Raw genomic sequence first — 22287 nt, 5'->3', positions numbered from 1 at the left:
AACAAAATTGGAGGACTGACAAGACCCAACTTAAAGACTTACAATAAAGCTATAGTATTCTAGATAACCTGGTACTGGAAAAGAAAAGCTCAGTGAAGCAGAGCAGGGAGTCCGGACATAGACTCACACAAAGACATCAACTGACCTTTGACAAATGAGCAAAGGCAATACAATGAAGAAAAGATAGTCTTTTCAACAAATAAGGCTCAAACAAGTAGACATTCACATGCAAATAATAATAATAAAAGACAGATAAAATAAGAGATGTAGACCTTACACTCGTCACAAAAATTAACTCAAAATAGATCATGGATCTAAATGTAAAATGCAAAACTATAAAACTCCTTGAAGAAAACACAGGAGAAAATCTAAATTGCCTTGGCTTTGGCAATCACTTTTTAGATACAACAAAACATCTTCCATGAGAGAAATAATTGATAAGCTAAACCATATTAAAATTGAAATTTTCTGCTCTACAAAAGGCAATGTTAAGAGAATGAGAAAATAAGCTAATACTAAAGGAAAATATTTACAAAAGATATATCTGATTAAAGAGCTGTTATCTAAAATATACAAAGAACACTTGAAAGTCAACAATAAGCAAATAACCCAATTAAAAATGGTTTAAAGATCTTAAGAAGCACCTCACCAAAGAATATACACAGATGAAAAATGAGCATATAAAAAGATACTTCACATCATATCATTTGGGAAACACAAATTAAAACTATGAAATACCACTACACACTTGTTAGAATGGCCAAATTTCAAAACAGTGATTATATCAATCGCTGATGAGGATGTGAAGCTACTGGAACTCTTATTCATTGCTGGTGGGAATGCAAAATAATATAGGCACTTTGAAAAACAATTTGAAAACAATTTGAAAAAAATTACAAAACTAAACATACTCTTACCATATGATCCAGCAACAATCATCCAGTAATAATGCTCCTTAGTATCCAATCAAAGGATCTGAAAACTTACACCCACGGAAAAATCTGCACATAGATGTTTAATGCTGCTTTACTCATAATTGCCAAAGCTTGGAGGCAATCGAGATGTCCTTCAATAGGTGATTATATCGATGAACTGTGGTACATCCAAACAATGGAATATTATACAACCCTAAAAAGAAATGAGCTGCAAGCTATAAAAACCATGGAGGAATCTTAAATGCATATTACTAAGTGACAGAAGCCAATCTGAAAAGGCTATATATCACGTGATTCCAACTATACTGTATTCTGGAAAAGGCAAAACTGTAGAGATAGTAAAAAGATCAGTGATTGGCAAGGGTTGGAACAGAGAGGAAGAACGGAGGATTTTCAGATTAATGAAAATACTCTATATGATATTATGATGGTGGATACATTGCATTATATATTTATCCCAACCCAAAGAATGTTCAACACCAAGAGTGAACCCTGATGTAAACTACAGACTTTGGGTGACCATAATGCATCAATGTAGGTTCATCAGTTATAACAAATGTACCATATTGGTGGGTAATGTTGATAATAAGGAAGATTATGTATGTGTGTATCTATGTGTGACAAGAGGGGTTGTATGGGAAATCTCTGTGCCTTCCTCACAATTTTGCTGCAAAACTAGAAGTGTGCTTAAAAAAAAAAAAAAAAAAAAAAAAAAAAAAAAGTAAGAAAAGTAAAAGTAACTTGCACATTTTAAAATAAGCAATGAGTCAAAGAAAAAATCATGAAAAAATTACACAATACTTTCAGAAGAGTCTAAATGAGACCCAATTCACCAAAACTTATGAAATGTAGCTATACAGTGATAAAGGGAAATTATTGCTGCCAATGCCTGTAGTAAAAAAGAAAAAAGATTCTATGTCAATCAATTCACTTCCCACTTTAAGCAAGATCAAACTAAACCTAAAACAAGTAGAAAGATAGCAATAATAAAGATTAGTATAGATATATAATAATAAAGTAAAAAACAGACAAACAACAAAGAAAATCAATGATTGATAGCAAAATTACATTCTTTGAAAAGGTCAGTAAAATGACAAAACCTCAAGTTAGATGTATGTTTAAAAACTGGGAAGATTCAAACTACTGAAATCAAAAATGAAAGAAAGGACCTCTTTACTGACCCTACAGAATAAAAAAGAGGAAAAGGGAATCCTTTGAGCAATAGTAGGATAACAAATTAGATAACAGATGAACAAATTACTAGAATGACATGAATTACTGAAACTACCTTCTCAAGAAATAGAAAATCTGAGAAGTTAGTTTCTCAAATTAGACATATCATAAGTAGAGATTGGGTTAGTTATTTTAAAACTTCCCACAAAGAAAAACCCAGACCCAAATTGTTTTAGTGAATTATATCAAATTTTAAAAAAAAAATTCATATAGAGTGTTCACAATTTCTCCAAAATAGAGAAGAGAGACCACTTCTTACCTCATTCCATTAGGCCAGAGTTGCCATGATACAAAATAATATAAAGATACCACAAGAAAAAAAAAAAAAAAAAAACTATAGGATAATATTTCTTATAAGTATACATGTAAAGATCTTCTACAAAATACTTGGAAACTAAATCTAACAACATATGCAAAAGATTAATTATACACTACGGTCAGGTGGATTTTATCTCAGGAAAACAGGTTGATTCAACATCCGAAAACAATGTAATACACCATGTCAATAGAATAAAGGACAAAAACCACATGATCATCTCAATAGACACAGAAAAAAGCACTTGACAAAATCCAACAACCTTTCACGATAAGATCACTGAACAAGCTAGAAATATAAAAGAACTTCCTCACCTGGTAAGGGGAATCTACTAAAAACCCACAGCTCACATCACACTTAATTGTGAAATAGTCAAAGCTTTCCCCCTAAAATCAAGAATAAGACGGGATGTCTGTTCACATCACTTCTATTCAACCTTGTACTGGAGGTTCCAGACAGAGCAATGAGATAAGAAAATAAAAAGCATGTAGCTGGGCAGGGTGGCCATAGCTGTAATCCCAGCAATTTGGGAGGCCAAAGTAGGCAGATCACTTGAGACAAGGAGTTCGAGACCAGCCTGGGCAACATGAAGAAAACACGTCTCTACAAAAAATACAAAAATTATCTGGGCGTGGTGACACATGTCTGTAGTCCTAGCTTGTCAGGAGGCTGAGGTGGAAGGATTGCTGGAGCCGTGAAGATCGAGGCTGCAGTGAGCCATGATCGCACCACTGAACTTCAGCCTGGGCAAGAGAGTGAGACCCTGTGTCAAAATAAACAAATAAATAAACAAACAAACAAATAGCAGGCATCACTATTGAAAGAAATGTAAAATATCTATTTGCAGATGACATGATTTTATGTGAAGAAAGTTCTTAAAAATACACTTTTAAAAACTATTAAAACTAATAAAAATCAACAAATTTGCATGATACAAGATCAACACATAAAAATATATTTTAATATACTAGCATAAAACATGCAGAAGTGAAATTAAGGAGCAGTTCCATTTAAAACAGCATCAAAAAGAAAAAATGCATAAGAACTAATTTAATAAGAGCAAAAGTGATATACTGAAAACTTGGAAACATTGCTGAAATAAAAATCTAAACAAATGGAACGATATCTCATGTCCATAGATCAGATATCCTATTGTTTAAATGGCAATGCTCCCCATATTAATCTACAGATTCAACTCAATCCCTCTCTATCAAAAAAACAAGGAGTAGAACAATGTATATTGCTCTGTATTACTTATATTTCCATAAAGAATGTCTAGAAACATTCACAAGAAACTGATGAAAGCATTTATATATCATAATGGTTGGGTTGAAACTGGATAAATGTGAGGCAGGGTAACTATATATATTGTTTTTCTTTTTATACCTTGTATTATTTTTTTAAAGTATGGGGAGAGGAGCAGGAGTGGAAATTATCTTGCCCCACTCTAGCAGTGTGTAAGATAGACAAGCCTGGATTCATAGAATCAGACCAGAATGACTGACAAATAAGCAGTGTATGGAGGTAGTCCTCATAGGATGTGTGGCCACCCATTACTTTGAACTTCCAGAGAATATTACTAACATCCATTGAAACAGGAACAAGTAAAGGGGAGAAAGGCCAGCTTACTTAATACCAATGGGATTTTAATTTCTTTATTACTATCCCCACAGCAGCTGTGGTGAGGGCCCTCCCACATCTCTCCAGTCTTCCTTCTCCTCACACTATCAACTCTTATCCAAAGTCAGAGGGAAACTATGAATGACCCTGCTGTGCAAAGGAGAAAAGGTAGGGAAAGAAGGGGAAAAAGAGCAGAGGAGTCTGCAGGAGTTCCTGCTGATTCTTTACTTAACTTGGGTACCACAGGGCAGGAGATAAACTTTGGAGAAGAGTGCAATTAAGCTAACTCCAGTTTGGCTTTGATCTACATTTAATTTGTTCACATTTGAGGGTTCAGATCCAAAATGAAAAAGGATTTTATGAATGAATAATATTTCATTGTATATGTAAACCACATTTTCTTTGTCTATTTATCCACTGATAGACACTGAGTTTGATTCCATATCTTAGCTGTTGTGAATAGTGCTATAATAAAGGTGGGAGTACATAAAAAGGAAAACGTACTGATTTCCTTTTTATGAATATATATACCCAGCAGTGGGACTGCAGGATCATATGGCAGTTCTATTTCCAGTTCATTGAGGAACTTCCACACTGTTTTCTACAGTTACTGTACTACTTTAGATTCCTCCCAACAGTGTAGTGGCATTCCCCCATCTCCACATCCTCACTAGCATTTGTTACTTTTTGTCTTTTTGATAACAGCCGTTCTAACTGGGGTAGGTGATACCTTCTAGTGATTTTCATTTGTATTTCCCCAATGATCAGTGAAATTGAATAGTTTTTCATATACTTCTTGGCCATTTGTATATCTTCTTTTGAGAAATGTCCATTCAGGCCTTTTGCCCATTTTTAATTGCATTGATGTTTTGTTTTTTTGCTATTGATTTATTAGTTCCTTACATATCCTGGTTATTCATCTCTTGTCAGATTGATAGATTGTAAGTATTTTCTCACATTCTGTAGGTTGTCTTTTCACTTTATTGATTGTTTTCTTTGCGGTCCCAAAGTTTTTTAGCTTATTGTAATTCTGTCTATTTTTGTTTTGTTGTCTGTGCTTTCGAGGTCTTCGAGGTCTTACCCCCCAAAATCTTTGCTCAGACTAATGTCCTCTAGCATTCTCCTAGTGTTTTAGTAATTTCATAGTTTCAAGTCTTATAATGAAGTCTTTAACCCATTGTTAGTTGATTTTTGCCTGTGGTGGAAGATAAAGATCTGGTTTCGTTTTTCTGTATATGAATATCCAGTTTATCCAGCACCATTTATTAAAGAGACTGTCCTTTCCCCCAATGCATATTCGTGGTATCTGTGTCAAAAACAACTGAGTGTAAGTGTGTGGATTTATTTCTGGATTTTCTATTCTGTTCCATTCATCTAGGTGTCTGTTTTATGCCAGTATCATGCTGTTTGGGTTATTTTAGCTGTGTAATATAATTTGAAATCAGAGAGTGTGATGCTTTCAGCTTTCTTCTTTTTGATCAGGATTATTTTAACTATTCAGGGACATTTGTGGTTCCATATATATTTTATAATTATTTTTTCTATTTCTGTGAAGAATGTCATTGGAATCAAGCTTGGGCTTGTATAGAGATTTTAACAATATTAAGTCTCTCAACCCATGAGCATGAGATAACTTTCCACCTTATCATTTGCAGTATGATGCATGGAACTGGAGGCCATTATGTTAAGTGAAATAAGCCAGGCTCACAACAACAGATACCACATGTTCTCATTCTTATGTGGGAGCTGTAAAAGGGGGTCTCAGGGAGGTAGAGAGTAGACTGGGAAGGGAAGAGGGGTGGGGAGAGGAAGAGAAGTTGGTTATGGAATACAAAGACATGGTTGGATAGAAGGAATATGTTCTAGTGTACAAGAATATAGTAGGGAAATTATAGTTAACAATAATTTATTGTATATTTAAAAATAGCTAGAAGAAAAGAGCTTTAATATTCCCAAAACAAATAAAATATAAATGTTTTGAAGTGAGGGATATCCCAATTACCCTGATTTGATCATTATTCATTGTATACAGTTTTCAAAATATCACATGTACCCCCAAAATATGTAAAACTGTTATATACAATTAAATAACAAAAATGGAAACAACAGCTGTACAAACATTTTTAAAAGGCTTTCTTTAAATGAGTTTCACATGAAAGTAGGAAAGGACTCTCTGGAGTCCTTACCATCTTTATGTGAGAAACACATTGGTCCCAGTGCTCTCTTTACTTTTCTTAGTCCATCCTTTCACTCTGTACATCTTTTTGAGCTCAATGAATTATACACTATCGTTGCTTAATTGCTTTCAGAGATGGACCCCTGCACAGGTGGGAATAGATGTGTTCACATATGTCAGAGTGAGAATGGCACGGCCAGGTGTGCCTGCCATGCAGGGTACCAGCTGTCTGAAGACAAAAACATTTGTGAAGGTAGGAGACTGAAACTGATGACTTAATTGTGTAATTGTTTGAAATTTTGTGGTAATTCAGTTTTGAATAGTCAGAACAGCTAGAAGAAAAGGTGTTTTCATTTATTTTTAAAAAGGAACATTTAAATTCTTATTTGATCATTTGAAAGCTATTTTTATACCATCAAACTTCAGTGAAATTCTTAGTAACATTTTATAAAATGACATAGGATAGTTCCAGACTTAAATACTTTTTGTTTCTCATTCTGAAGTAAATTCCAGAATTAATATTTCAAAATCTTCTATAACCACACAGGAAGTTTTTTATTATAGGCTACAGAAGGTGAGGATAACCTTTGAAAAGCAAGTATATGCAGATGAGTGTTTTCAGAAGTCAGGAATAATTAAAACAAAAAAGAAGGAACTCTATAAATACAAAATTACACATTTCTCTTTCCTAGAAATAGCAAAACAGACATACTTTAATTCAAAGATGAAAGTGATAAATTCTTCCCTCACAAGAACTGATAAATTAAGTCATTTCTCTGGGGCAATCTTTGTTTTAATAACTTCTGAGAAATCACTTTTTTATCATGATATTTTCATGAAATGAGAAACCATTTTTATCATGATATTTTCATGAAATGAGAAACCATTTATTTGTAGTAATTACAAAAGTAATTATTACTTATGGGACTGATAAAAACTATGAAAAACAATTAGTAATGGAAATTTGTGTTTTCATTTTTTCTTTAGGTCAAAATTAAGATGATAATTTCTGTGGATTTTTTAAACACAATTTTCTAACAGAGAACATTTCTGCTTTGGTCCTCTGTTTCCACAGCACCTATCTAGCTCAGCACTTGGTACAGAATAGGATCATCTTAAATAAATATTTGAGGAAAATTGACAAATGTTTGCATACATAGATATAGATATGTATATTTATCTGTCTACTGCCTTTCAAACTTCTATTTTAACATCTGATACATTATTTATAAAAAATCTATCCTGAGAATTACTGCTTGCCTGTTCTATTACAAATACATTAGAAGAATGAGTATTTCTCTTAAGCACCCTGGTGGGGATGATATATAGTATGGAGGAAGAACCAGTTTAAAAAAAAAAAAAAATGGTGAGACCTATCCCTTTAAAGGGAGGAAGGAGAGATCACCTGAGCCATGCAACTGAAGTTACACTGAATAGAATTGACTATTGTTATCAGGAGAGAGAGAGGGTATCAGGGTCTAAGTGGCATTCCCTTGTGACAATCATGTATAACACAAACCATGGATTGCTAAATATGAAGGCCCCTTATCTGCCTTGCCCATGGCCACACATACTAATGTAAATCAAGGAGATAGTCCTAAAGACAAATTACAATGACTTCTTCCCTGTATTATTAAAGAATAGATTAGGCCCGTTTTTGTTTCATTTTCTCTTTTTCCTTATTAATAGATACTAGTAAGTTCTAATAGAAGTGTTTGAGAACATAAGACCAACACTAGCGGTAATGTCAGAAGCAGTCAGCTTATTTACAAATGCTCCTTTATATAAAGAATATGGAACGTATGTGGTACTTACTGTTACAGTGGCTGTTGGGGGTAGGGGGTCAAGTGGGAGCAGGTGCATATGTCCATTATTGTAGTTTGTCAGTAAGTAAGTCATCATTACGGCTCCTAAGACATAGCTGTTGTGTCTGTCGTCCTGCATATATAAATGAGTGTGCTGAAGGTCTTTCTTACAGTGGCCACCACTGTGTAAACTCTATGGGATCTTTCACTTGTTCCTGCCACACTGGCTTTGAGCTGGGAGCTGATAGAAAACAATGTTACAGTAAGTGACAACAGTCAAAGCCCAGGGGATGTGTGGCATTTTACAGGTATTAAACATGAATAATAAACAAAAGAATTACATTGTGTGTCTTGCTAAAGCAAGGACTCCTGAGAAGGATGTGGATGAAGGCTTAAAAATCCAACCCCTTTATTTTATAGATGAGAAAACAGAGGCCCAGAGTCAGTGGAAAATGGTTTGAATAATAATCTGTAGTGTCGTTAGCAAGGATTAAACCTCAGGTTTTCTGACTTGGGGCTCTGTTAAGTTCATAGATCTTTGTGAAAAGTCTGCCTTCCTTTATCAGTTCTGCCATGCAATATTTATTGAACATTAATAACTCCAATGTAAAACTCAAAAAAAAAAAAAAAAAAGGAATGAGCAGGAGTGAAGGAACCACCGTACAAGAAGCAGCTCTAAGCTGCAATACCATGCCTCATGCATTGGATGTTCTAATGAGAATCTTCCACATTGGCCCTCTCCCTCCCTCCCTCATTGCCTTTCATCATGCCTATTGAGCAGCTCCTTCCCTGCTTTGTCTTTTCTTCCACTGATTCATTTCCCTATCCCTTCTCTTCAAAAAATTTATGATCCGTGTCACATAACCTTAGCATCTTCCTCCCTAGGCTCAGTTATACAACTACATATATCCCTTTTTAGGAACATATTAAAATGTTAATATGCTGAGCTACTAGCTATAGTTACTATCACAACTATGTTCTCCTCACACGTCATCCCCACTGGTCCATTACTTAATCTGCAGATGAGCACACTTTCTACTTTACTAAGCTTTAATCTATCTGATACAAATTTCCTCAAGTTCAGTGTTTTCTACCTCAACATTTCCCATTCTCACCCATCTCTACTTCTGTCCTTTTTTGAATGACAGATTTTTTTTCTTATTTTTATGGCTGATGTATCCATCTCTGACTCTTGGTACATCAAGAGACAGAGGTCTTGGTACATCAAAAATTCATTTTTCTTCTTCATCTTCTTCTTCATCTTCAGACTCTATCTTTCTCTCAGTGACTTCTTCCCTTCTTTCTCCAGTTCACAACTATACCTTACAAGGTAAATTTTACTATGTTGAAAACAATCATACTAACTGGCTTTGCTTTAAATTCAGGATCATAAATCTTAAATGATTAAGCAGCGTGAGTGGACAAACATATACTATCAGAATATGTCTATCTACTTTTACTGTCATCAAAATAAGTGTTTAACATCTCTTTCTCTTCCAAAGCTTTATATCACCCTCCTTTTGACCTTTGTCCTCATCTCATCTCTTAGGTCATCAAATAATAAATGCAAACTATCACCCAAGGTAGCAATTGAAACAAAGTCTCCTGTAGAATCACATGGAAAGGCTTCAGTCCTATTAATATGAAGCAGGTAGCCCTATTACTATCAAAGGTCATCTTCTCCATGGAGCTTTGGATTCCATTCTCTCTTCACATCTGAAGATCTTTGCTTTTGCAATTATCTCCCTCTTTTCTGAATTATCAGTTCTTTCTTCTGCATCATTTTCATCAGCATAACATGACCAAGTGTCTTTTGTCTTTAAAGTACTTTCACATGAGTCCATATTTCATAAAAGCTAGTATCTGACTTTAGCCAATGTCTCCTCTCTCATTCTCTCATCAGCCCATACTAATCAAGTTTTCACCTCTACTCTGCCACTTGTCACCCACGACCACTATGCTACCAGATTGGATGGTAGCTTCTTCAATTTTATCCTAATTGACATCTCAGTAGTTTTCAACACTTGTGATTACCCTCATTCTTGAAACACTCTTCACTTCTGTGTTACTACACTTTTCTAGTATTTCTTTATATCTCTGGCCCTTCTTTCAATGTAAAATTTATTGAACTGCTCTCCTTTTAACTACATGTGAATATACCAAACTAACTATTCCGCGTCACTACCTGCATGACTGGTAGACATTTCCCACTTGGTAGAACCAAAACAGAAATGCTGATTTTGAGTCTCAGTCCCAAAGAGCCTCTTCTCAGTTCTTCACATATTAATCAATCATCCATTTAGTGCCAAAGTCAACAACTCAATGACAGAAAATTAATAAGTGACTGAACTAAGATTTAAACTAGAGTCTTCCTGCTTCAGCTATAATATCCTTTCAACTTCATCATGTGTTTATAAACATTATGTCTCTTTATTAGTTTTAATGAAGGAACAAATAAAGATGGTGATACACAAAATAAATATTTAAGCTTTCTTACCTGAGCTCTTTCATGAAGAGATATTATTAGGGTACCTAAATTCCTCATTCTTCCTTCTGACATAAAATTCTATGTGTCTTTAATTCTATACTCCTTAAGGTCTGTTGGTATATTTTTATTGCTTAAAGACTGCATTTTTGCTACAGTGATATTTTCCTTTTAAAGAGCAAACTAAATAAGATGGGAGAGAAATTTGACTACTAATTAAGATACAACTTCCTCTGAAGTCCTTTGAGGTTTTTTTGTTGTTTTTTTCCTTTAAATGCCTGAAGGAGTCCCTTTAGGCCGAGAGAAGCGTGGAAGGATTTTTCTTTGCCTTAAATCTTTTGGCTTTTTAATGTGACCAGAGGTATAGGGGATGAGTATATTTTACAAATGTATGAAATTATACGTCTTACAATCTGACTAGTGCTTCCTCAGTTATCAGGGAAGAGGGAGTCATTGATGATAGTAAGTTAGAAGGTACATACATGCTCTCTTTAGAATTTACTTGGGAAAGAAATTTGCTCTGCAGTTGAATACATTTGGTAGAAGTTTATTTTTACATTTATTTTCCTTTTGTGAATATTTGGCTAAGCTCCTTCTGTAGTCCTCAACAGACCTTAATATTTACTAACTGAAATACAAATCTTTCCTAGTGAAAACTGGTCTTTTGAGTTGTTTCAAAACCTGTAGACGGAGTAAGTCCTTTTAGACTATGATTATATATACATATATATACTGTTGTTTTTTAGACGGAGTCTGCTACTGTCGCCCAGGCTGGAGTGCAGTGGCATGATCTTTTCTCACTGCAAGCTCAGCCTCCCGGGTTCACGCCATTCTCCCGCCTCAGCCTCCCGAGTAGTTGGGACTACAGACGCCCGCCACCACGCCCGGCTACTTTTTTGTATTTTTAGTAGAGACGGGGTTTCACCATGTTAGCCAGGATGGTCTCGATCTCCTGACCTCGTGATCCGCCCGTCTCGGCCTCCCAAAGTGCTGGGATTACAGGCTTGAGCCACCGCGCCCGGCCGAGCATGATGATATTTAACAATGAATTTTGTGCCCATCTTCTAAAGTACATTTTGAAATGATACTTTTTTTTAGAGAAGAGTGTATTATATTTATGTGGTTTTTTTCTCAGCAGGTCTCAAAACACTCTGCGGTATAACCACTGAATCTTCACAGTGTACTATGAATTAGCTATCAGTGTCTTGTAATTAGAAATTGGAAAATTCCACATACAGCATGCTTCCTTCAAATTACCAAGCAATATGTAATATAGTTTAACATATTTCACACATATTTAATGTACATCTTATCAAGCAAACAATATATTTGCTACTTATGAGAATGTTTTAAGTATGATTTTTAAAGTACTATAATAAAAACATTTTTTATCATCTGAATCAAAGAATCAAAATCTCAGCTTGCATGTAGTAGGTAGTTATAGATCTGAGTTTGCACTTTTTTTAGTCCCATATGTCTTTAAAGAAGTAACCATGGTATTTCTTGTATTTAAATCAAATTACCGCCAGCAGTCTAAAGCTGCATTGATGTAATATCACTGGAAAATAGCAAGAATAAGAGAAGCCTATGTAAAAATTGTCAAATGGATACTTTTACCTGTCTTCCTCCCTAAAAAGGTCAATTAATATTACAAATTTATTATAGTTTTCAGCATTTTAAGTATAACCTAATCCAGGGATCAAAACTCTAACACCAACACAAGACAGGCAATAAATATAAATATGTAAGGCAGACTAAGCATAAAAGATAGGAAATTGTAGGGATTGTTTTGAACTGGCGAGGGAGTTTTGGGCCTAGAGAGGACAGCTATTGCTTGATTGCTTGCCTCCAGCTAACTGTCACCTAGAGGGTGTGTGATGCCAGTGTACTAGACCCACTGATTTATTCAACAAATGCTTACTGAATACCTACCATGTGCCAGGCACTGTTCCAAACACTATAGATACAACGATGAGCAAGTCAGGCAAAGTTCCTGCCTTTATGGAACTTAAATTCCTACAGAGGAGATAGAAAACAGGAAATTAATCAAAGAAATGTATACTATCATCTTATATAGTGTTAATATACAATGAGAAGATCCAAGAAAAAGGAGCAGTAATAACTAAGACCCTAAAGTAGGGCTGAACTTGATGTTTTAGGAAACAGAAAACCAGTGTGGACTGGAAAAGAATGAACAAGTCATAGAGATAGTCAATGAGGGCCGGGCGCGGTGGCTCAAGCCTGTAATCCCAGCACTTTGGGAGGCCGAGACGGGCGGATCACGAGGTCAGGAGATCGAGACCATCCTGGCTAACACGGTGAAACCCCGTCTCTACTAAAAATACAAAACTAGCTGGGCGAGATGGCGGGCGCCTGTAGTCTCAGCTACTCGGGAGGCTGAGGCAGGAGAATGGCGTAAACCCGGAAGGCGGAGCTTGCAGTGAGCTGAGATCCCGCCACTGCACTCCAGTCCAGGGGACAGAGCAAGACTCCGCCTCAAAAAAAAAAAAAAAAGAGATAGTCAATGAGAGCAGTAGGCAGAGAAAGGGAAGAATCAAATTGTACTAGACTTGGCCACCACAAGGGGTTTGGATTTTATTCCAAATGTGATGAGAAGGCATTGGGTGGTTTTGAACAAACAGTAATATCATATGATTTTCACTGTTTAAGAACTACTGTGGCTACTCTGTAGGGAATGGGCAGTAGGGAGCGTCTGTAAAAGCAAGATTAGAGTCATTCAGGTGAGCTGTGGTGTTGGCTTCAATTAAGCTAGTAGCAGTAGATTTGAGATTTATTTTGCAGGGAGAGCTGAGATGAATTGCTAATTTGGATGTGAGGAAAAGAAAAGTCAAGAAGAATTCTTGGTTTTAGAAAACAGGTGAATCAGAATGTCTTTTACCAAAATGGGGAGTCCAATAGAAGAACAGGTTTTGAGGTGAAATATAGGGTATGTTTAGAAATCATGAGTTCTATTTCTGCTGTGTGAAGTTTAAGGAGCCAAGTAGAAATAACATGTAGGTAGTTTCTGTCTATTTTCTAACTAAATAGAAAAGTCTACAAGTTTATGGTGGTCAGAGCTTGAGTGAGCAGCTTGTCAACATGTAAATGTCAGTATTTAAGCCATGAGCAAGAATGGGGTCACCTACAAAGGGAGGGTGTCTGGAGGAGTGAGCAGGAGGGAACTGAGACTGTAGACTCCAACATTTAGTAACTAGAATGTGACACAGAGACAGGAAAGACTGAAAAAGAATGTCCAGTAAGGTTTAAGGACAACTTGGATAATGTGATTTTCTGAAGAAAAAAAATTGGGAGAAGTAAATGGTCAATGGTATCAAGTGCTGCTAAGAATTAGGCAATGTGGCAGTAAATGGAGAAAAATGTGGAATCTAGGGAGGGTTATATTGCCTCTTAATTTATTTTTTTACTTAGTAAAGTTAACATTTTCAGTATATAATCATAACAATTTTAACACATATATAGATTTCTGTAACCACCATTGCAATCAGGATTAAGAACAGTTTTGTCAACCCCAGAAAACTCCCTGTGCTACCCTCGGCTTGTCACTTATTCCCCATCTCTAACCTTTGACGTCTACTCTATGTGTTCTCCCTCACTGGAATTTTGTTTTCTTGGGAATGTCATATAAATGGAATTAAACTGTGTGTATCCTTTTATTCAATATAATGCCGTTAAGATTCAGGCAAGTTGTTGCTCATATGAAGAGTTCTCTTCTTCAATGAGTAGTATTCTATTGTATGGATATACTACAGCTGGTTTATTATTCACCTATTTAAGGACATTTAAGTTGTTTCCAGGTTTTGGCAATTATGAAGAAAGCTGCTATAAACATTTGTATACAGGTGTTTATATGAACATAGTTTTAAAAAACATTTTTGTCTTCAGTAAAAACCTAGGGCTGGCATCATAAGGTCGTATGATAGGTGTATTTTTAAGTTTATAAGAGACTCCCAAGCTATATTTTGGAATGGATGTAACATGGGCTATTGGCTTAAAAAAAATAGGAGACCTTTAATTTGTGATGAAATGGTGGAAATCCTAAAATTTTCTCAACTTTTGTAACACCTTGATAATCAAATCCCATATAATTGCAGGCCACTAGTTTCCAAACCTTAGTGCAACTCGATCCCTCTGTTAACAGTGGAAAAAAATCTGAGGATCAGAGATTTAAAATAATTGAAAATTACACAGCTACAAAATGTCAGATCTTCCAACTTTAAATGTTGTGTTTTTTCTGTTATGTCACACTAACTTCTCTTAGGAAAAATATTACACTACAGTTCAGTGAAATAGATTATATTGCTAGTCAAATTATTTTCTTTATTTCCTTTTTTTTTTTTTTTTTTTTTTTTTTGACAGGGATTTGTTCTGTCACCCAGGCTAGAGTGCAATGGCGAGATCACAGCTCACTGCAGCCTCGACCTCCCCGGCCCAAGCAATCCTCCCACCTCTCAGCCTTCTGAGTAGCTGGGACTACAAGAATGTGCCACCATGCCCAGCTAATTTTTTGTATTTTTTTTTAGAGACAGGGTTTCACTATGTAACTCAAGCTTGTCTCAAACTCCTGGGCTCTAGTGATCTGCACACATTGGCCTCCCAAAGTGCTGGGATTAGAGGTGTAAGCCACCACACCTAGCTATTTTCGCTTTACAAATGATATTATATAGGAAAACGTCTCTGGATTAGAAAGCTTTGATTCTTACCAGCTCTGCTACCTTAGGCAAGTCTTTTATCCTTTCTGAACCTCAGTTTTCTGATCCTAAGCAAAAGTTATGTTACTTTAAAGACATAATATTTAGATTAATAAGTATATATGATACCTTGCGTAATATAGACTGGCTTTTAAAACCAACAATGCTATAAATGTTAATGAAGTGATTTCATGTCAATTGACCTTACTTTTCTCTCTAAGAAATGATGAAGATTAATTTGATAGACTCTAAGATACTAAATATAGTTCATAAATACTTAAAAGTGTCTCTTTATAAGAATGGCAATAGCAAGCATATGTCAGAAGAAAACTTCAATTCTGTATCAGAAATATCTGTGTGTCCCAATCACCACAACCAGAGACATCATTTGAAATAGGTTTCCTTGAAGAGTATAAGTTAATGTATCATGAAAAATAGCAATTCCCTTCACTAAGCTTTCCTTTAGCTTTCTGATTTTGATTAGTCCTAAACTAGCTGTTTCTAAACCCAAAGGGGTTCTTATTTTTAACAATAAATTGATTAGCATACTCCTTCTTTTGGTTATTCAATCATTCGAAACCTATTTTGAACATCTGTTATGAGCTGGGGAGTGCAAGATGATGGTGGCACAGTGGGATGGGCACAATGACAGGGATGTGCCCTGGGTGCTTGCGAGCATCTGAGGCTGCTCTGTGCCTGGGACTGGATGCTGGGGATTAGGCTGGATGATTTCTGGAACTGTAGCGAATGTCTAGGCAGTTTATGAGGTGACATACGCTTTCAAAGAGTGTCACAATCCCAAATACTCTTGTCTTGTTGTTGTTGTTTTTTTCCCCCAGCTTTTTTTCTTCTAAATGATTCATGAGTTAAGACTTAGAAGAAATGAATCAGTGTAGGCACTCTCAGTAAGCAGGGGTGTGTTCAAACAACATAAATAAAGACCGGTAGACCTTCAGTGGTAAAAATGCCGTTCAGAGTATCTAAATTCCATATTTTAACACAGACTCTAAACATTTTTGTAATTCTCATTTTGTCACTTAGAAAATGAGAGACTATAATGCCTGTGTGCTCGGGACATTTGGCAGTCATCTGCTGAAGCTCATGCCCACCAATACGCCTGAAATTAGTAGCATGTACCAGCCAAATTGATTTTCACAGTAATAATTCTTTTATGTAATAAGTAATTCTCATATAAATCAAAGCTGATTAGTGCATCAACATGACCCTAGTTACATATGATCAACTAAATCATTGGGTTTATGTTTACACCTTTGCTCCAAGGTTACTTTGTAACAGTATTTTCATGTGCTCATAGACCCTAAAAACGACAAATAATAACATACTATTAGCTCGGGAACAGAAATGTCAGCAGGCAAACAACTTATTTGATTTCTGATTATTGATTTAATATATATGTATATATATTACACCTATTATATCCTGAAAATACTGAAAATTCCCAAAACATGTTTCCTTTAAGGTAAGTGTTTAATAACCAGTGGTAGATTCATCGTTACCTTTCTGTGTCACTTACTCAACATTATTTATATGTTTATTAGTATATAACATGGTATAGGCATTTACAATGCTTAATAACTCTCAGACTTTTACTTTTACATGTATAGAGTGTTGATGGATTTCTAATAAAGTTTGTCATCCTCTCAATAGAGAGAACATTATTGACATATATTCAGGTTTCTCTGTTGTTATGCTAATAATCCTCTTTTGCTCTTTTTGGAAAGGGATTGAATTGGAAATTGTCAATAGCTGTGAAAAGAACAATGGTGGTTGTTCCCATCACCATGAACATGCAATTGGTACTCCCCGCTGTTCCTGTAACCATGGACACCAGCTTGATTCTGATGAGAAAATATGCATAGGTAATGTTTGGTAAATGCCATCTTCATTCAAAAGTTGCTCTAGATTCATTTAGCCCTTTAATCTGTAGTACTTATGGCTATACTGTGAGCCACATCTCTCAAACTGTAAAGATAAATAAATTGAAGAGTGTCTCTGGCTACTGAATAAATGGAAAAGAAGGATTATCTGGTAGAAGATACCATTACATTTAGATATTTACCTTGAAGTTAAAGGAGATTTAAAACACTTTAATGAAATATACGCCCTTAATAGATTTATTTCAGGAAAATATTCCATGATCTATCCAACTATTTAATGTAATTTGTAATTCCAACAACAAATGCTATCACATACCCCAGTGTTCTCTATCTCAAGCAGAAACTAAATTATTTGCATTGATTTTCAGCTTGATAATGTTTGGGATGTATGTTCAACTTTGATATGGCAAGTAGCTGTATTCTAAAAGATGACACAAAAATTCATTCTTTGGAATTCCCAGCTCAAATCTATTTTGAATAGCTAACTTTCTCAACATATTAATAGAATTTATTTCATTTGAGACAATGAAGAAAATAAAATTGCACCACGGTTTTGCTTCATAATGAAACTTTCCTGAGAAAAAGGAGTATCTACTATAAATAGGAAAGCAAGTATCAAACTACATTACTGTGTGCCCTGATTCTGAGAACACTTCCAAGACCCTAGAGCAGTGATTTTCATCATTCAGGAATTATGACACCTTATTTGCTTGTTTTCTTTTGTTGTGCTTAATATTTCCTCTGTTAAAAATTACAGTACAAAATCTTTTGACCGTTTCATGCTACTCAATATGGTTAGATAGAGAAAATTTGAAGTATAAAAAACTCAATGGTTTAAATATTTAGGACATTTTACTTCAGCAGTATGATGACACAGAATGAAACTCAAGAAATGTTGCTGTATTCTGGTTTTATAAATTCAAAAGAATGCCATTGTATTTATTTATCCAACATTGCTTTCAATATTGTTCTCAGAGTCTACAGTGGTTAACATACTGAAGCCAATTGCTTTCCTCAACTCTTATTATTTAATGAAAAATATGCTTACTTTTTTTACCTACCTTGATAAGATTTGTATCCATAGAAAAAATTAAGGCTTTTCTTCCTTGATTGCTTCTTTTTTCCCTCCCTCTTTTCCTTCCTTCCTTCCTTCTATGTCTCTGTGTTTGTTCCTCTTTTGAGTATTGATAAGAGAAACTGGAATTTTGCCAAACCTTTTCTTTGCATCTTAAATTTGGTGTTTTCTTTATTCTTTGAAAAATACCATTCAGTAAAGTTCTTATTTATAACTAGAAAAAAATAGCATCTGCCAGGGTCAAAATGTAGAAAAGTGCATATTTATGAAATTTCAGCCGTCACTATGACAATGTTATATTGTTTATGGCTCAAGTTAATTTCATTTTTCCAACAATAAAAAGAAAACCCAAGCCAAACACTGGGTCTCATGCCTGTAATCCCAGCACTTTTGGGGACTGAGGTGGAAGGATTGTTTGAGACCAGCAGTTTGAGACCAGCCTGAGCAACATCAGGAGACTCCATCTCTACAAAATATTTAAAAATTAACCAGGCATGGTGGTGCACTCCCAGCTACTTGAGAGGCTGAAGTGAGAGGATCACTCGAGCCCAGGATATTGAAGCTGCAGTGAGCTCTTACTGCACCACTGCACTCCAGCCTGGGTGACAGGGCAAGACCCTGTCTCAAAAATAAGTAAATAAAGAATTCAATTTCATTTCATCTAAAACATTGTTTTTTAAGCTTTTTAAAAGTTTTTCAGATTTTTTAAAAGTCTTCTCAGATACCCCCAGAGCCTTGAAACATACAGGACTCAAAATGCCCTGTTCCCAAATAGCAAGGAGCAACATTGCATCACACAATTGGAAAATAAGTCCCTCAGTCTATCATTTTGTGATCCATTTTGGATTCTTTTTCTATTAACAGTCCTCTGGGGCTATTTCTAGTTTGTCCCATGTATACCATCCTCATTTGGAACTCATCCTCTTCTGAAACCCCATTCTTCCTACATCACAAGCCTTTCTTAAAATGTCTTGCCATTTCCACTGTTAACATCATGTTTTCTAAATTTCCTTTTAAATTTTATTTTGTTAGATCTTTGCTTGCCTCTATAAATAGGAATAACAAGTATTAACCTACGTTACTATGTGTCCTGATTCTGAAAATACTTCCAAGTTCCTAAAGCAGTGATTTGTCATCATTGAGGAATTATGATACCTTATTTGCTTGTTTTTGTTTGTTATGCTTAATATTTCCTCAATATTCTTTAATCTTTCATTTTCTTTTGTTTTGCTTAACTTTCTCTTCTAATTGTCCTTCTCTCTAATGATCATATTTTTCCTAAATTGGCCAATATGCCAAATATTTTACCATTGTACCGAAATTAATCCATACATAAAAATTTAGCCTTAATCAAAAGTAGAGGACCAATTGCAGCCAGGCAAAACACAGAAACATTTCAGCTCTGATTTCAGAAAAGCATCAAAAGTGAAAAACTTGATCTTCTGTATCTCTTCGCTATACATAGTCACTGAATAAGGTTAGAAATAATAAATATTTTCTAATAACTGGCTAATGTTAAATTTAATGACTTCATTGCTCGTAAGACACTTGCATTTTATATACCTATCTTTCAAACTGTATTAACACATCTCTAGGTTTTAGCCCTAATAAGTTTTTGCCTTTGGATAGGTTTAATTATCTATGTGCTGACTGGCTGACTTATTTTCACAATTTTTGTACATTCTCATATATATTTTTTCAAAGTTGATACTAATATAAGATAAAAAGAAAATCCCTTGATTTCCTTCATGCATGACTGTTTTTTGTGAAGCAGCTGTGACATTAATCTGTTCTCAGACAAGTAAGTAAAATATGTATATGTACATTCCAAATGAATAATTACCTTTACACTAGTGAATAATTGGTCTTTAGAAATTAATAGATGTTGGTTGTTTGTTTGTTTTTTGAAACAGGGTCTCGCCCTGTCACGCAGGCTGGAGTGCAGGTAGTAAAATCACTGCTCACTGCAACCTCGAACTTCTCGGCTCAAGCAATCCTCCCACCTCAGTCTCCCAAACTGCTGGGATTATAAGCATGAACCATCATGCCCAGACTTGAAAATGAATTTTTTAATAAGTTTTTTATTCTCTACATCATACTATTTAATCAAAAGGATTAATAAAAGGAAGGTTTAATATTAAAAAGGAAAAAATATCATTTATAATTTTGTGAGTAGCTCTGCTTTTGACATTTTGTGGGAAAATGAATGTTTTATGTCTAAACGACCTCCCTTTAGATATTTTATGGTGACCTTTCACCTTGATTGACTGATTGTATTTTGTTTCCTTTCTTTCTCTTGTCTTCATTTTCTTGAGTTGATACCCTTTCCAGGGTTAATTGAGACACTGACCCTTTTTATCTGTGGCTGCTTACATAGTTATGGAACAATAAGATTTTGTAAACTCAGCACTGACAGGCCACTCACCTTAATAGCTCAACAAACAGAGGAGTTTGAATTGAACCAAGGCCTAGAGCCAAAAATACCCTGACCAAGTAATTCCCAGGTGTTCAGCCTAAGGAAAGCAGGGGCAAAGTGTCCGTTGCTACTTCCTTGGCCAATTATGTTGGAAATGATCACCTCAAAACTCAGGTTAAATAGGTTATCCTTTGGCTGAAAACTTACAATTTGACATCTTCTGGTGCGTTTCTATTTTCCCCAGGGCAGTTATACCTTAATAAGAAGCATTCAGGATTGTAGAATTCTGAAATAACAGTGTTAAAGAAGGCTTAAAGATCCTTACTTAGAAAACTGCTCACCTAACAGGACATTTCAGGGTAATGATGTCACAGATGGAATAAAAAAACCCCAGACCTCACTCATCCCAGTCACAGTATAATCTAAATATTCAAACAAATGCTCTGAAATGTTCTATAATTTAAAACATAATACTTAAAATAAGTCTTCTCCCCTCTCTCAGAACTGTAGTTACCACTTGCCTTCCCAGTCAGGCAGTTGGGAACATTTGCTTGCGAATACTCTTTGATCTGAAGTTCTGGAAGAACAAACATGTTATGGAGTCTAAGACTGTCTCCTCTTTGCAGCTGTCAAATGTTCACTAAATGGAATTTTTTGGCTCTTTATTCTTAGGCTGTTTTTTTTTTTGTTCTTCAACTTCTCTGTTTATTCAGTCCAATTACTGTTTAAACTGGAAAAATAGCAGAGATCACTTTTCCTATGCCTATAGATGCATTTGGAGATTATTTACATTCTTTTAAAATAAATAACAGGCATAGATGAAGCATGAAGAAACATAAACCAAAAGTGGGTCTCCTTATTTTTGTGTTAAGGTTTCTTCGCTGTTTATATTACATGGCCTGAGAAATAGAAAATGATTAGAAAAACGGTTTTAATTTAGAAGTGTAGCTTATCAGTGCTTCTATAGGATCGTTAAATTCCTGTCTCTGCAGTAACAGCAGTGTTCTTTTCCCCTTCAGATCTTGATGAATGTGAGAATGGAGAAGCCTGCTGTGACCAGCTCTGCATCAGCTATTTAGGAGGCTACGAATGCAGATGTCAGGAAGGCTTTCAGATCAGTTCCAATGGTTGTGGATGTGATGGTAAATTCCTGAGATTTAACAAGAAATAATTGATATGATAGGGCAATAAAGCAGGAGAAATGTTTGAGGTGGAGGGCTAGGGTGGGTAAGGGAAGGCTTTTACACTAAAGAGACTTGAATTTCTATGTGGCTGTACCATTTACTATCATATAAACTTGGGTGACTTTAATTGCTATGAACCTTAGCTCCTCATCATTAAAGTGATGACAATAATAGGATTAGTGGGGAAATTAAGGAAAATAATAAATGTAAAGTGCCTAGTGCAGTGACCGACATAGAAAAATTGCTCAACTAAAAGTAGCTATTATTATCATCATATTTATTAGTCCATAATCCCTTTCACACAATTTAATGTATATTAAAGGCAAATGAGAGATGCTGGAAGGCACACTGCCAAAGGAACCACCTATGGCAAACTTGACTGGAATGAGAAAGTTGGTTACTGGAAGACATTTTGAATGAGTTTTTTTTTTTTTT

General features: G+C 35.2%; 1 protein-coding gene across 1 annotated transcript in view; it reads left to right on the top strand.

The window, feature by feature from the left end:
* LOC113224940 (EGF-like and EMI domain-containing protein 1) overlaps positions 1 to 22287 on the top strand; it is a 608761-nt gene that overhangs the window by 582302 nt on the left and 4172 nt on the right. Inside the window, 2 exon segments of the mRNA XM_031935244.1 lie at positions 17022 to 17159; positions 21688 to 21810. Of these exon segments, the coding sequence (XP_031791104.1) occupies positions 17022 to 17159; positions 21688 to 21810 (261 nt within the window).

The sequence above is a fragment of the Piliocolobus tephrosceles genome, chromosome 2 (assembly GCF_002776525.5).
Source record: "Piliocolobus tephrosceles isolate RC106 chromosome 2, ASM277652v3, whole genome shotgun sequence".
NCBI lineage: Eukaryota > Metazoa > Chordata > Mammalia > Primates > Cercopithecidae > Piliocolobus > Piliocolobus tephrosceles.
This window is presented reverse-complemented; position numbering and strand designations above follow the sequence as displayed.